This window comes from Stenella coeruleoalba (assembly GCF_951394435.1).
Source record: "Stenella coeruleoalba genome assembly, chromosome: 14".
Taxonomy (NCBI): domain Eukaryota; kingdom Metazoa; phylum Chordata; class Mammalia; order Artiodactyla; family Delphinidae; genus Stenella; species Stenella coeruleoalba.
In genome coordinates, this window is record NC_137160.1 from 63,258,925 (window position 1) to 63,272,120 (window position 13,196).

Sequence of the window (13,196 nt, forward strand, 5' to 3'; positions counted from 1 at the left end):
CGTCTGGCGCCACTGCCCTCTACATCCCCTCCCAACCTGGGCCAGCAGGCATTGTCCTCGTTTGCACTGTGGGAAGCCGTCTGGCCGGTCTGGGCCTGCACTTGGAGGTGTGGAACACCCAGCATTGTCCCCCTACATGACTTCAGCCTGTGAAGTCATAAAGCCAGGCTGCCCGGAGTGGGGACTGGCCGGGGACAGGCCCTGGAGCCCTGGAAGTCAGGCTGGCCTGGCAGGAGTCCTGTTCCCTGCCTGCTGGAAGGAAGCTGGCGCCCAGGACTGTGGTGACCCTCACTGCTCTTCCTCCTCGCTGTGCTGCACTGTCCCGAGTCAGGCCCAGGGGACCGCCCAGGTCCAGCCAGCATGTGGGCCCCACGCCCGTTTCTCTCTCCTGGATGTGGGGACTGACTCTGCAATGGCCTCTGTCCCACAAGGGCCAATTTCCTGACCCTTCTTTGAGGTGTGATGAGCACCCCCTCGGGGGCTGTGTCTTCGGAACCTGCCGTGCTAGGGAGGGACTTCCCTGGTCCGGCCAGGCTGGTGGTGGTTCCAAGCCTGGGAGACAAGACCAGCTGTCCGGGGAGCGGGGGTGGGGTGGGGGTGGGTCAGTGCTGTGACGGCGAGCAGGGTGTGCTTGGGGCAGAGGGCAGCTCAGAGGCTGTGAGTGCCCAGCCCGGCGGCCCGGTCCCCAGTGGGCTGGCAGATGCACGTTCCGGGATGGGTGGTGGTGGTGATAGGTCCAGGCAGGGAAGGGCGTGGGGGAGGGAAGGCCGTTCTGAGAATGGCTGAGTCCCAGAGTTAGGAGGAGGTGGAGGAGAGGGTGGGGAGACAGCTGCTGCAGGTCCCGGGGCAGGAGCAGCCAGAACCCAAGTCCCATTTTAAGATGGGTCCTGGAAGAGCACATAGGGAAGGGGCTTTGGGGTGAGCAGAGGCTAGCGCCTGTGGCCAGGCACGGGGAGGCTGGACCAGGCAGGCCCACGGGGAGGGGGACCGGCAACAGAGGGAGACTGGGTTCTGGTGCGTTGGCCAGTGAGTGGGCGGGGCCTCAGGTGGAGCCTTGGTGCTGCGGTCCCAGGGGTCTTGGGGGACGGCAGCACCCCTAGCACTGACAGTGAAGAGCAAGCACCTGGGTGAGGGGGGATCCTGAATTATGTCGCTGGGACCTTTGTGAGCTGTTGGAACACTGGGAGGGCACATCTTTGCATCTCAGACTGTCTTTACCCCTGGAAACAACGTGGAAACCCTTTTGCTCTTGCTTTGGGAAACGGGGCCTCCTGTAGCATCTCCTCGGGTGTTTCGCAAGCCCTGCTGTCCACTTGTCTGTCCTCTGTAGCGCGTTGCCAGGACAGGAGGCGTGCCGTGTGTGTGCTCAGTTCTCCGGGAGTTGGGGGAGAGGAAGTCCTGTTTGTGGGTGGGTGGGTGGGAGTGACTGTGGAACCCGCATGCAGGGGATCAGCAGGGCTCCCCCAGGTGCCGACAGGTGTGTTGTCCTGGCCGGAGCACAGCGCATGGACACACCTGGAGCGTGGAGAGCTCCCTGGCAGGAGGTCTGTGTGGAAGATCTCAGCGCAGGGCAGCCGGGTCCAGATGCCAGCGGGAGTGACTGGGCTGATGCCTGCCTTTCTCCTGGGGGATTTGGTAGAAATGACCAGAACTTCACTCCTTTGTGTCACAGAGGGGCCAGCTGCGAGGCCCCCAGGTCAGGCCCCAGAAGCCAGGCACCATCCCCACCTGTCTCCCTCGCCCCCAGGTCTCTGTCGGGAGCACCCTGCACGTCTGCCCTCTTGGCCGTCCCCACCGCCTGCTTTCCCCTTTGTTGTGGGTTCTGCTCCTCCACACCCGCCCTTGCCCAAGACAGTGTGGCCTCCTTGGTTCTTGGGGGACATGGATGGAGGAGGCATGTGCCAGCGGACCTGCCAGGCGTGGAGCGGGCGGCTCTGCCCAGGATGTGCACGCAGGGGCAGGGGCTGCTGGTGCGCTGGGTTGGGGGGATGTTAGACTGGATGGGGGCTCAGGGTTCTCCTGGCTACGGGCCTGTGGGTCCCAGACCTGCAGACCCTGGGACGCCCCCCGCGGAGCTTTGGCCTCTATTTCTCCACTCCATGGCATTCGAGGGTCAGCCTCAGGCCCTGGATGACATGAACAGAACCTTGCTTTTTTTGAGCCCGGAGGCCAGGGAGGTTGTCACCCACAGTATGAATGCCCTGCGGCTGGGCCGTGACACAGGGATATGGAGCTGTGAGGTCAGAGAGCTGGGGCTGGACTCAGGGAGGCTGGAAGGCTGAGGTCTGAGGTCAGGCCACACGGAGGAGGACGGGGACTGCAGTGCGTGTGATGGTCAGCGCATCAGCGTGGTGAGGTCATGCATAGTGAGAGCATGCGGGGGCGGGAGGGAGCACGGAGGCCACATTGAGGGTCTTGATCCTAAAGCTTCGGGATCAAGGGGCTGAAAGGGTCTAAGCCCAGGGCATGTGCAGTGGAATAGCTCACAGGAGTAGCCCGGCATCTAAGGCCGCCCGGCATCACGCACCTGGGCCTCTGCTCCGCACTGTGTGATTTCTGGCAGTTGCCCCACCCTCTCTGAGCCATCTCCCCACCTGTAAAGCACACAGTAGGTGCACCTTCCTGAGGTCCCTCCTGCCCAGGCTTGCCTCCGGGCTGGGCTGCAATGAGTCGCTCCCAGGCCCCCTTGCATCACGCTGCCCTCTGCCCCAATGACCTCACTGATGACGGAGGAGGTTCACAAGCCTCCTGGGACGTCCCCACCCCTGCTGGCCCCATGGGCTCTGGAATTCCACTCTACTGCTAGGCGAGCTGTGTGACTCTGGGCTCCCGGGTCCTCCAGGACTACTCTGCAGCGGTTCTGTCCTGGGCCCTGGGCACTCGTAGGCCTGCCCTGGCAGAGGCCCCCAGAAGGCTTTGTGTGTGGAGGCCGTGGCCCCTTGGCCAAACCTGGAGAGATGGGCAGGGCTGCAGGGCTGCGTCCACAAGCAGGGCTATGGCACGTGGCAGGGGGCTGGGAGGCCAAGAGGAGGCCAGACCTGGGAGGACCTCAAGGGCTAGGTGTGGGGATCCTTCCCGCAGGCAGTGGGAGCCAGACTGGGTGCAGAAGGAGGGCTCTGGCCACCATGGGCGGCGATGGGAGAACAAGGACAGGGGCCTAGGTGGTGGCTGAGCCTTGACACATGGGGATGCGCAGCTCTGGGGACACAGGATGTGTGGAGGTGGCTGTGGGGAGACGGAGGAGTCAGGCAGAGGCCACGTCTGGGGCACTCACTGGACCTCACGTCTCCCAAGACACCAGCAGGGGCGGAAGGAGAGGCGAGCCTGAAGGCTCTTGTTCTCTTTATGTGTTAAACCCACAGGTTCATGCAAGGTTGTCAGGCGCACGTGCAGATCAGGAGGAGAAAGCAGCCGCGGCATAACCAGGGTGAGGACAGCGTGAGAACCGGCACGGCGGGCCCCGCAGTGCCCAGCAGCCGGCGATGCGCATGCGGGCCTGCTCCCTCTGCAGATACCATGGCCGCAGGCCAGGCACGTGTGCGAAGGACGCCTGTGCCCTCCTGCTCGCCAGTGTCCACTTATCTGCTTTGGCAGGAGCGTCACCCCTGGGAGAGACTGGGACCAGAGGGGAACAAGATGTGTTCAGACCACACAGTGACTGCGGGACATGCAGGCTGGAGAGGGGCTGGCCATGTAGCAGGGCCCCTGCTGCCAGGGGATGCCCATGAGGCGGCATGACTCAGGGCGCTGTCGGGAACTGGGTGCTGGCAGGACATGGGGGACCCTGGAGCCAGAGCAGAAAGAGCTGCCCACGGGGAGGGGCTCGAGGGAGGCTGGTCTGCCTGCCTCTACAGGTTCTCCCCACCGGCAGCCTTGTGGGGCTGTTGAGGACCCAGGCCCCGTGGGGAAGGCCCCCGCCTCCCAGCCCTCCTCTGCCCGCAGCCACCTGCTCTTCGTGCTCCTCTCCAGACCAGCATCACACTCATGGGCCTCCCTCTTGAAGCAATGCCTTCCTTACTTAGCTTTGCTCCGGTCCAGGGCCTGAGGTCATGGTCAGGGCTGGGCACACAGGGCTGCGTTTGCCCAAGCGGGAGGTGAAGCGCAGCGCGGTCTGAGAGTTGGGGCGGGGGGAGTGCAGGATCCTCTCCCTGGGCGACCAAAGCCCGCAGGGCAAAGACACCGACCTCGGGGTCTGCAGTAATATAGTGATTTATTGCTTCTTTAGCCACATGAGTTACCAAGGTCAAAGGGAGGGGGAAGAAACTGACGAAAATAGCGGCTCATCTGGGACTGTCTTCCTTCTCGGCTTGTCCCTTGGCTTCTTTGGAGCTCAGGCTTGAGGCCATGAACTCTAACTCATTTTCTGCCGGCCCCCTGGGCCGCGAGAGCTGACTAGGTGTGTGTCTCTGAAGGCTGCGGGGGGGCCCCTTCCTTGATCTCCTTGCTGGGCTGCTTGCTGGTGAGGCCCATGGCCTCTGACTGCTTCAACACCTGCACTGCCAGTGCCTCCTCCTCAGGTCTTGTCTCCGCCCAGGCCTTGGGCCGGGCCTCTTCCCGGGTCTCCAGCTTGGTGGCAGACTTCTTGTCGGAGCTGGGCTCAGGAGTCCACGGGTGCTCGGTGGCCCGAGAGCTCTCCCCCTCCTTGTTGATGGCTGCAGAGGACAGGCCCCAGGCCTTGGGCTGCACCCAGCAGTGGCTGAGGATCTCATCTATGTGCAGCCGCCGGTTGACGTCCGGCTGCAGCATGCGGTAGATGAGGTCCTTGCACTCGCCCGTCAGGTGCTTAGAGCGCGGGAAGTTGACGCGATGCTCCTTCTGGATGCGCAGCATCTTCTTGATGTTGGAGTCGTCATACGGCATGGAGCCGCAGACCATGATGTAGAGAATCACGCCTAGGCTCCAGATGTCATACACCTTGGGCTGGTAGGGGATGCCCTGAAGCACCTCAGGGGCCGCGTACGCCGCCGACCCACAGAAGGTCTTGCTCATTGTCAGTCGGCCGCTGTCATCCCGCAGGCAGCGCTTGGAGAAGCCAAAGTCAGACAGCTTGATGTTGAAATCTTTGTCGAGGAGAAGGTTCTCACACTTGAGGTCTCGGTGGACAACATCCAGGTCGTGGCAGTACTTGATGGCTGAGGACAGCTGGTGGAACTTCTTGCGCGCATCGTCTTCCTGCAGGGACCCCCGGGTCTTGATGAACTCAAGGAGGTCGCCCTGGACCCCGAGCTCCATGACGATGTAGACCTTGCCGTCGGAGGTCTCAAAGATCTCGTAGGTCTTGATGATGGAGCGGTGGTTTAGCATGGCCAGAATCTCAATTTCCCGGGGAAGGAACTTCTCCAGGAAGTCTGTGGGGGCTTTCTTGCGGTCGATGATCTTGACCGCCACGTTGAACTTCAGGCGCTCAGAGTAAGCAGATTTGACTTTAGCATACGAGCCCTCTCCCAAATTGATTCCCATGATGTAGCCTCGTCGCTTGAGGACGGCAGCATCATCCATGGTGCTGGGAGCACCCAGTGCCCCTGAGGCTGCCCTCTACATCCCTGCAGGACATGGGCCAGCGGCGTCCTCATTTACACTGTGGACAGAGAGTCCTCTGGCCTGCCTCCTAGAGGCCAAGACTCTGGGGTGGAACATTCGGCATTGTCTCCCTGGTGACTTCAGTGGGTGAAGTCATAAAGGAGGACTGCCCTGGGGAATGAGGCTCTGGCCTGAACCACTAAGACTCGGAACCCTGGAAGGCCGGCCAGTGGGCTGCAGCAGACAGAAGGCCAGCGGAGCATGGCCTCATCCTCGGCTGGGACCCAAGGTAGGAGGGGGATGTGGGGAATGCATCGGTCAGCCCAAGCCTCCAAACCAGAGCCAGGCCTGCTGGTGGAGCGGCGGGTTTATTTCTGCAACCCGGGGTACCCCTGGAAATCCAGGGCAGGCAGTCCCATCACTCTGGGTCTCAGCAGGAAACAGGAGAGACACTCAAGTTAGGACTGTCTGAGGAGGGTTTAATAAGGGGATGATTTACCAACATGGAGCAGAGTGTAGAGAACCCTGAGTAGTAACGGACCGCTGGAAGAAGGGTGGTCGCTGGGACCTGGGAAGAGGAGTACAGGGAGGGCCGACTTGACAGAAGCAGTGATCTCAGGTGGAGGCCACAGGACCCCACGGGGTGGGGGGGAAACGTCCCTGACCTCTTCTCCCTCCCTGCAGCCCTAAAAGCCCTTGATAATGTCCACGCAGGCAGCCTGCTGGCTGCACAGCAAGGCCGAGAAGGGGGAGGTGGGTCAGGAGGGGCAAGGATCCTGGCCCAGTGGTCAATGCAGTTTAGGAAGCTGGGGCTCTGCCCGCTTGCTGTGTGGTCTGCTGGACTTTTCACTTTCCTGTGCTGCTCTCCTCATCCGAACCTTTGCTGGCCGGCTCTGTGGGGTACAACCGGCAAGGGTTTCTGCTCTTGGCTGTGAGTTCCCTCCTGGGGGTCTGACCATCCATAGCCCTGGCTGGGCTCCCAGGGCAGATCTGGGACTGGGGGCAGAAGGTGGGCCTGGACTCCTCTCAGTGCAGCAGCTTCTCCCGGGAATGTTCCCTGAGGATGTGCTAACAGGGCAGCATTGGACAGGGATCGCCGTTTCCACCAGCAGTGGGGCCCCTCTGCTGTGGGCCCCTGTTGTGTGCCACGCCCTGAGGGGACAGGAGTGGGCAGGTCTGGCCTAGCCTTGGGGTTGACTTTGGCCATATCCGTCCAGAGGGAGTGGGTGCCTCTCTCAGATGACCCTGAATGTCACAGGCTGGAATCCTGGGATGCTCGGGAGGACCATGCCCTGAAGGGGCTTGGGGTGACTGCTCCTGGAGAGTGATTTGGTGGGCTGGAGGTGGGCAGGGCTGGGCTGGGTGCCCACCAGCCTTGGCCCTCCCCCTTTTCTCTGCTCCCATCCCCACCCTTTTCCCCACCCTCTTCCCCACCCTCTTCCCCACCCTGACACCCTGGGCAAGCACTTGTGTGCGCAGCTGGTGGTCCTTTCTTTGGAGGACTTGCTCCTCTCTCGTCAGGGACACCCCACCTACTGTGTACCCTCCCATGGTGACAGGTGCGCGGCCAGCGCTCGGAGCGCTGTCCCTGGCGGCTTCCCTCCGTGCAGACGGGCCTGCTGTGGCGGCAGCTGTGCTGCGTCCTCCTGTCCCCGCTGTGCGGGCAGCGGCGTTCCTCCACAGGGGGCTTTGCTCCGTCTCTAGGATCTGGGCTTCCCTGTCAGCTCTCCTTGTGTGACCCTCCTTGAGGCTACTCCCTCATCCGTTTGAAACGTTTCAGTTGTATGTGCCCGTGAAGCCACACCTGCGTGTTCCTCACGAGGTGGAACCACCTCCGGAACCTCCTCAGGGTTAGGCCGGGTCCCTCCAGTTTTCCTCATCCCTCTCCGCAGCGGTTCGGCCTTTAAAAGACGACTTTGGGGCGCACTCTTGGGCCACTGACCGGACCTGGGGCTGCAGGTGCACGAGATGTTAAGACGCTAGGTCTCCCAGGGCCCTCTTCACCCGGTGCCCATCCCCACCCCGCCCACCGGCTCCCGTGCGCCCCACCCCTCCATTCAGGCCCCACCCCTCCATTCAGGCCCCACCCCTCCATTCAGGCCCCGCCCCAGGACCGCCCCGGCCCCTCCACGCCCCGCCCCTTCCGTGTCTGTCATCTTGGCCCCGTCGCTGAGGCTCCGCCCACGAGCCTTTCCTCTCTGCTCAGCCAATGGCACCTTTGACTCCTCGTAGTTCCGCCCCCGAAGGGCCCACCCCTCAGCCACCGCCCCGCCCTTGGGCCCCGCCCCTTCCGGCCACTGCGCATGGGGAACACGCAGGCCCCACCCCCTCTCGGCGCTCATTGGCCGGCGCGGGCGGCGCGGGCGGGGGCGGGGCGGTGCGGACCGAGCAAGACGGCCGCCATCTTGCGCGGGGCCAAAGTCGGAGCGCGCGCCTGTTCACGGCCCCTGGATCCTACTCCCGCAGCGTCCTCGCCTGGCCTGGCCCCAGCCCGGCCCGACCCTCGGCCCGGCCTGGCCCGGCCTCCCCGCGGGGTCGCGCGGCCGCCCCGGGGACGATGAACGGAGGATAAATGGTGCCCAAGGCAGACAGCGGTGCCTTCCTGCTGCTCTTCCTGCTGGTGCTCACGGTCACCGAGCCGCTGCGGCCAGGTGCGCAGTGGTGGGGGCGGGGGCGCGGGCGGGGCGGGGGGCGGGGGCGCTGGGACCCCTACCTCGCCGGGCCCTCACTTTGCGCTCGGCGGTCGACGGAGCGGGAGCAATGGGGGTCAGGCTGGGGGCCGAGGGGGCGGCTCGGGGCACCTGGAAGCTCCTGGCTGGTCACGGTCGCTCGGCCCGGGAGCCGCCGAGCCGGGCACCGGGGGTGTTCCTGGTCTGTGACCCTCAGATGCTTTTGGAGCCCCCGGGGGCTTGCGTTTTCTGAAGGAAGCCTGTGGTGGGGAATTGGGATCGCGGCAGCAGAAGGTCCTGGACGATCCTTATCTCTTTCTGATGTACCTCCTCCTCCAGCGAGAAATCAAGACCCCAAATGCAGGGCCGATTTATCTGTCAGGCACAGGTGGCCGGGGGTCCAAGGTGATTTTGGTGGACTGTAAGAATGTTTTCTTTTACAGTCAGCAGGAAAAACCCCTAAACTTTCAGGTTGAAGGAAATACTGTTAACATGCACATATAAATACATTCGTTTATATATTGGTGCAGTTGAAAACTGTGGTTCTTGATTTTTTTTTTTTAAATGTTGGAAGGGGCCCATGAAGGCAGAAGTGTCCAGGGCTCCTTGTGTGGGTGCTGTTAAGACCTGGGTGTGTACAGCAGGCAGGGGAGCACAGCGGTGTGCAGCCTCCCCAGTCAGGCTCCTGCCTGGGCACGCTGCACCTCTTGCTGCCTCTGCCATCTGTATGGAGTGCTCTGCCTCCTCCCCAGTGTCCACTTGGTAGCCAGGACCCTGGCCCACACTCAGCTGGAGTGTCCAGCGATGCTTCTCTGGACGGTGGGGTGACTGGTTGTGGGGTGGCCCTGGTAGGAACGGAAGCCAGCACTTGTGGAGGAGAGTGCTGTATGGGCTCTTGGGGACCAGAGCCAATGGATTTGTGGGCTCTTGTGATTATGTTCTTTAGAAAACATGTTTATACCTGTGGAGAAGTGAGAGTCATCCCGTCTGACTTCTGGGTCCCGATTTTGCACATTATGTCAGTGGACTCTGAGGGGTGAAGCCACACGTCATACATGTCTTTCTTGGGGTGTCTCTGGTTCCGGGTCCAGCATCTCCTCCCTGGGTGGATGGATGTGACTGATGTCCCCAACTCCTTTTCCATCTGTCCACATATCCTGCCAGCTGGCCAGGAGCAATTCAGAAAGTGTCTTGGCGTGGCTCCCCACCTGCCCATCACTAGGGATGCTCAAATGAAGAGAATATACCCTCCCTGTAGGAGTGCTCTTCAGGTGTGGAAGCAGAGTTGAGGTAGTGGCAGAGGTGGCTAACCGTGTGCCCCTGCAAAGCAGGGGGGACTTCAGGAGGCCTCACACTCAGGTCTGAGTTGGGGCAGGGGGTGGCTCTGGTTGAGGGAGCAAAGTTATACTATTCATTCCATGACTCCCCACATCAGAACTTTGCAGCAGCCCCTGGTGGTGTCTTGAGTTGCCCTGCAAAACCTGGGGGGCTCCAACTGGCTCCCTGCTTTTGGTTGGGCAGCAAGGTGGGTCTCACTCTGGGTCAGATGTTCTCCTTGGGTACCTGTATGTGCTGTGTCCTTCCAGGCAGGGTCTGCTGGCTGGCGCCTGGGAGGGGGGCTTTTCTGGTCTTAGTCTGCATGCATTTTCTCAGAGTCCTGGCTTAGACCCACACTGGGGTGTGAGGAGGGAACCAGGCAGACCTGCTTCCCAGGAGGCTTTCTGCCAGGTGGAGCACTTTTGGCTCCCCTGATGCAGGCTAGGGTGTGAGGCCTTTCACAGAGTGGGACAACAGGAAAGTGCTGAACTTGACCTTCTGCCACAATGTCTTTTATTTTTTATTTTATTTATGTATTTGGCTGTGTTGGGTCTTTGTTGCTGTGCGCGGGCTTTCTTTAGTTGCGGCAAGCAGGGGCTAGTGTTCGTTGCAGTGCATGGGTTTCTCATTGTGGTGGCTTCTATTGTGGAGCACAGTCTCTAGGCATGTGGGCTTCAGTAGTTGTGGCACTCGGGCTCAGTAGTTGTGGCTCATGGGCTCTAGAGCGCAGGCTCAGTAGTTGTGGCGCACGGGCTTAGTTGCTCCGCGGCATATGGGATCTTCCTAGACCAGGGCTCGAACCCGTGTCCCCTGCATTGGCAGGCGGATTCTTAACTACTGCGCCACCAGGGAAGTCCCCACAATGTCTTTTATTTATTTATTTATTTTTATTTTTATTTTTTTTCCCCACAATGTCTTTTAAATGCATGTTTGATCTTGGTTGATTGAGGATGCGTTATATGCCAGGGGCACTCAGGTGATCCCTGTGGGTTAGATACTGTTGCTACCTCCATTTTACAGATGGGGGAAATGAAACAGAACTCATGACACCAGGTGGCTGGGATGAGGTTTCAGTCCTAGAAGTCTGGTCTGTCCGCCATCATGCACCCTTGGCTCTTTCCCTTCCAGCTGTCTATGTCCTGCCCTGTCTGTCCTTAACACCAGCTGTGGACCCCCAGGCCACCTCTATTCCCCTGATCCACCCAGTGGTTCTCCAGGTGAGGGTGCAGAACTTTTTCCATCTGAATACTCTGATCTGAGGGCTAGAACCAGCCCTCTTCTCAGGTCCCTGCTGTGATCAGGCATCATGAATGACAGTGGTGTGTGTTGTATACTCTGGGGCTGTGGTGAGAAAAAAAGGGTGGGGACCTCTTCGAGGGGTGACAAACATGGAGGGGCATTTGGGGGCCACCGACTGCGATACCATCACAGTGACCTTTCTCCATCTGCATCCCATTCTCAGGGAATGCAGCATCAAGTGTTCTAAAACCGTGTTTTTCTAGCTTCAGTTACGAAAGGAAATCCTGCCATGGTTTTGGCCACAGCTCCATCCAGGATGACCCCACCATGTACTTGCCTTCACTGAGTGAGCTGAGGCCGCAGTTCTGGAAGAGCTTGTTTTCACCTGTTTGGCCTGATAGGGGACGCTGTCTTCCTTGTGCTTCTGGGAAGCTGGCTGGGAGAGGCCAGTGATGTGCATGAGGTCACACAGCTGAGGAGCAGCAGAACTGGGGCACAGACCAGGGTGTGTGTGGCGGGCTGGCTCCTAGTTCAGGGTTCTGTCCCCTGTGCCACTCGGGACCCCTCCTGCTGGCTGTGCCGAACTGACAAATCCTCAGTGAGCCAGCCAGTGCCTGTGGCCTCTGGAGCGGCACATGGGTTAGTGAACAGGAAGAGGGGGAATATTTCACAAGCAGATGTGGCCAAAGCTCACAGACGGAGCTGGAAAGTGGAGTCTGCCCGGAGCTTGCCAGGCGCCTCCCGAGTTTGGAGCCCCTGCTCAGCCCCAACCCACAGCACTGCCGAGCTTGTCCTGGTGACAGATGGGGCTTTGGGCCTAACACTTGGATTCTTTTTACTTGGAAAGTAGCATAATAGACTTTCCAATCTCACTAGCTAATGAATTGTTCTTTTTTTTTTTATAAAGAAATATTTTGCTGGGGAATGGTTTCATACTTACAGAAGAGTTGCAGGGAGAAAATTAGTGCAAAGAGCCCTGCGCATCCTCTGCCCAGACCTCCCTGTTAGCATATTGCCTCATCTGCCTTACCCCCACTCTCCCCGCCCTGAGGGCATGTGTGTACGTGTGCACGTGTGTATATATGCAGGTGCACACATGGTGGTTTTCTGAACCATTTGAGAGTAAGTGGAAGATGTTGTGACCCTTCCCCCCCATCACTCTGGCCAGTGCTGAGAGCAGAGATGAATAGTGATGCCTCCCTGCCTGCTGCATGCTGTGTGCGGGCGCCGTGTCACCGTGGCGAAGGGGAAAGGCAGCACTGCAGCCAAAGCTTGCTTGGCCCCAGAGCCTGAGTCAGGGGTAGAGTTTCACTTGGTGGTTCTGGTCTCAGGAGTGAGGGGTGTGTGGCTGCTGCACTTTGGCACATGTGTGTGCGCCTCTGTGGCTTCTCTGGCCCAGATTGCTGTCATCGCCGCCCTCCCTGTCCCTCTCAGGCCTGACTTCACCCCACCCGTGAGCAGCAGCACTGACTGGGCTGCCCTGCACCGGTGGGGATCCCATAGCTCACACTGTCCTCTGCCTCCCTGGCACTGAGCACAGGGCGATACCTGGTAGTTGACTCTGAGTGCAGTGTGTCAGTGACAGCGTTTAGGAGCTGGGAGATAGCAGGGGCCCACTAAACGTCTTTTCCTCCAGCAGCTGCTGGGCTGCTCCCTTGTCCCTGTGCTTGGTGTCTGGGTGCTGAGGAGTTGGTGAGCGGCCCCTTCCCCTTCCAGGCTGCGGAGCAGGCCAGTGTGATCCCAAGAGCCCAATTTTGGACCGGTAGTTTGTTTGCCAGTCAGAGTGATGGGTGGGCTTGCAATGTTGTTATTGACCTGGGATGTTTCATGAAAGAAGTCACATCTTGTCCTGCGGCTCCAAGCTTGGCCCTGTCAGCCTCTGCAGGGCAAGTCCAGGGGAGGGTGAATGGCCTGTGGGCCGTGGTCGGAGCGTGGTGACCCGGGGTCCCAGAGTGTTCTGGGGCTTCTGGGCATCCATCTGGGAGAGAGGAAAGCCAAGGTCTGGGGTTGCTTCCCTGGAGCTTCTGCTGGATCCAGGTGAGTCCAGGGTGGTGGTTTGAGAACAAGAAGCCTAGTGCTGCACTGTCCAGGGTCTGGCCCCACTCTGCTGCCCACTGTGTGCCTTCTCGTTGCCTCAGTTTCCTCATCTGTGACATGGACATAATAACAGAGTGTATGTACTTTGTGGAGATATGAGAATGAAAGTGGATTGGTATCAAGTTCTAAAAAGTGTAAAGATGTAAAGCAAATGCTCCACAGAAGCTGTGAGCATTATCCATGAATTGCATTCAGGGAGTGTAGGACCCCCTGAGAGCGTGGACGTGCCAGCACACGAGGACATATTTCTCGGGAGAGCCCCCCGACTCGGAGGCAGGGAGTGCAGTGGCTGTGACCAGTGCCTGATGCTTCGTGAGCGCTGAGTCCAGCTGCCACCGGAGGTGGGGGGTGGCT

The 13,196-nt window shown here is 60.2% G+C and overlaps 2 protein-coding genes across 3 annotated transcripts in view; one reads left to right on the forward strand and one right to left on the reverse strand.

The window, feature by feature from the left end:
* Nucleotides 1-4,232: 4,232 nt before the first annotated feature.
* On the reverse strand, nucleotides 4,233-5,741 carry TSSK1B (testis specific serine kinase 1B). The gene has a single exon (XM_079942480.1). It carries the CDS (start codon nucleotides 5,497-5,499, stop codon nucleotides 4,393-4,395), a length of 1,107 nt encoding a protein of 368 aa, XP_079798606.1. The 5' UTR covers nucleotides 5,500-5,741; the 3' UTR covers nucleotides 4,233-4,392.
* Nucleotides 5,742-7,697: 1,956 nt separating this feature from the next.
* Nucleotides 7,698-13,196, forward strand: part of DGCR2 (DiGeorge syndrome critical region gene 2) — a 69,697-nt gene continuing 64,198 nt past the window's right edge. For both annotated transcript variants that reach the window (XM_079941726.1, XM_079941727.1), the window contains exon 1: nucleotides 7,698-8,171. In XM_079941726.1, the coding sequence (XP_079797852.1) occupies nucleotides 8,093-8,171 (79 nt within the window). In that variant the 5' untranslated portion in view covers nucleotides 7,698-8,092. The remainder of the gene's footprint in view (nucleotides 8,172-13,196) is intronic.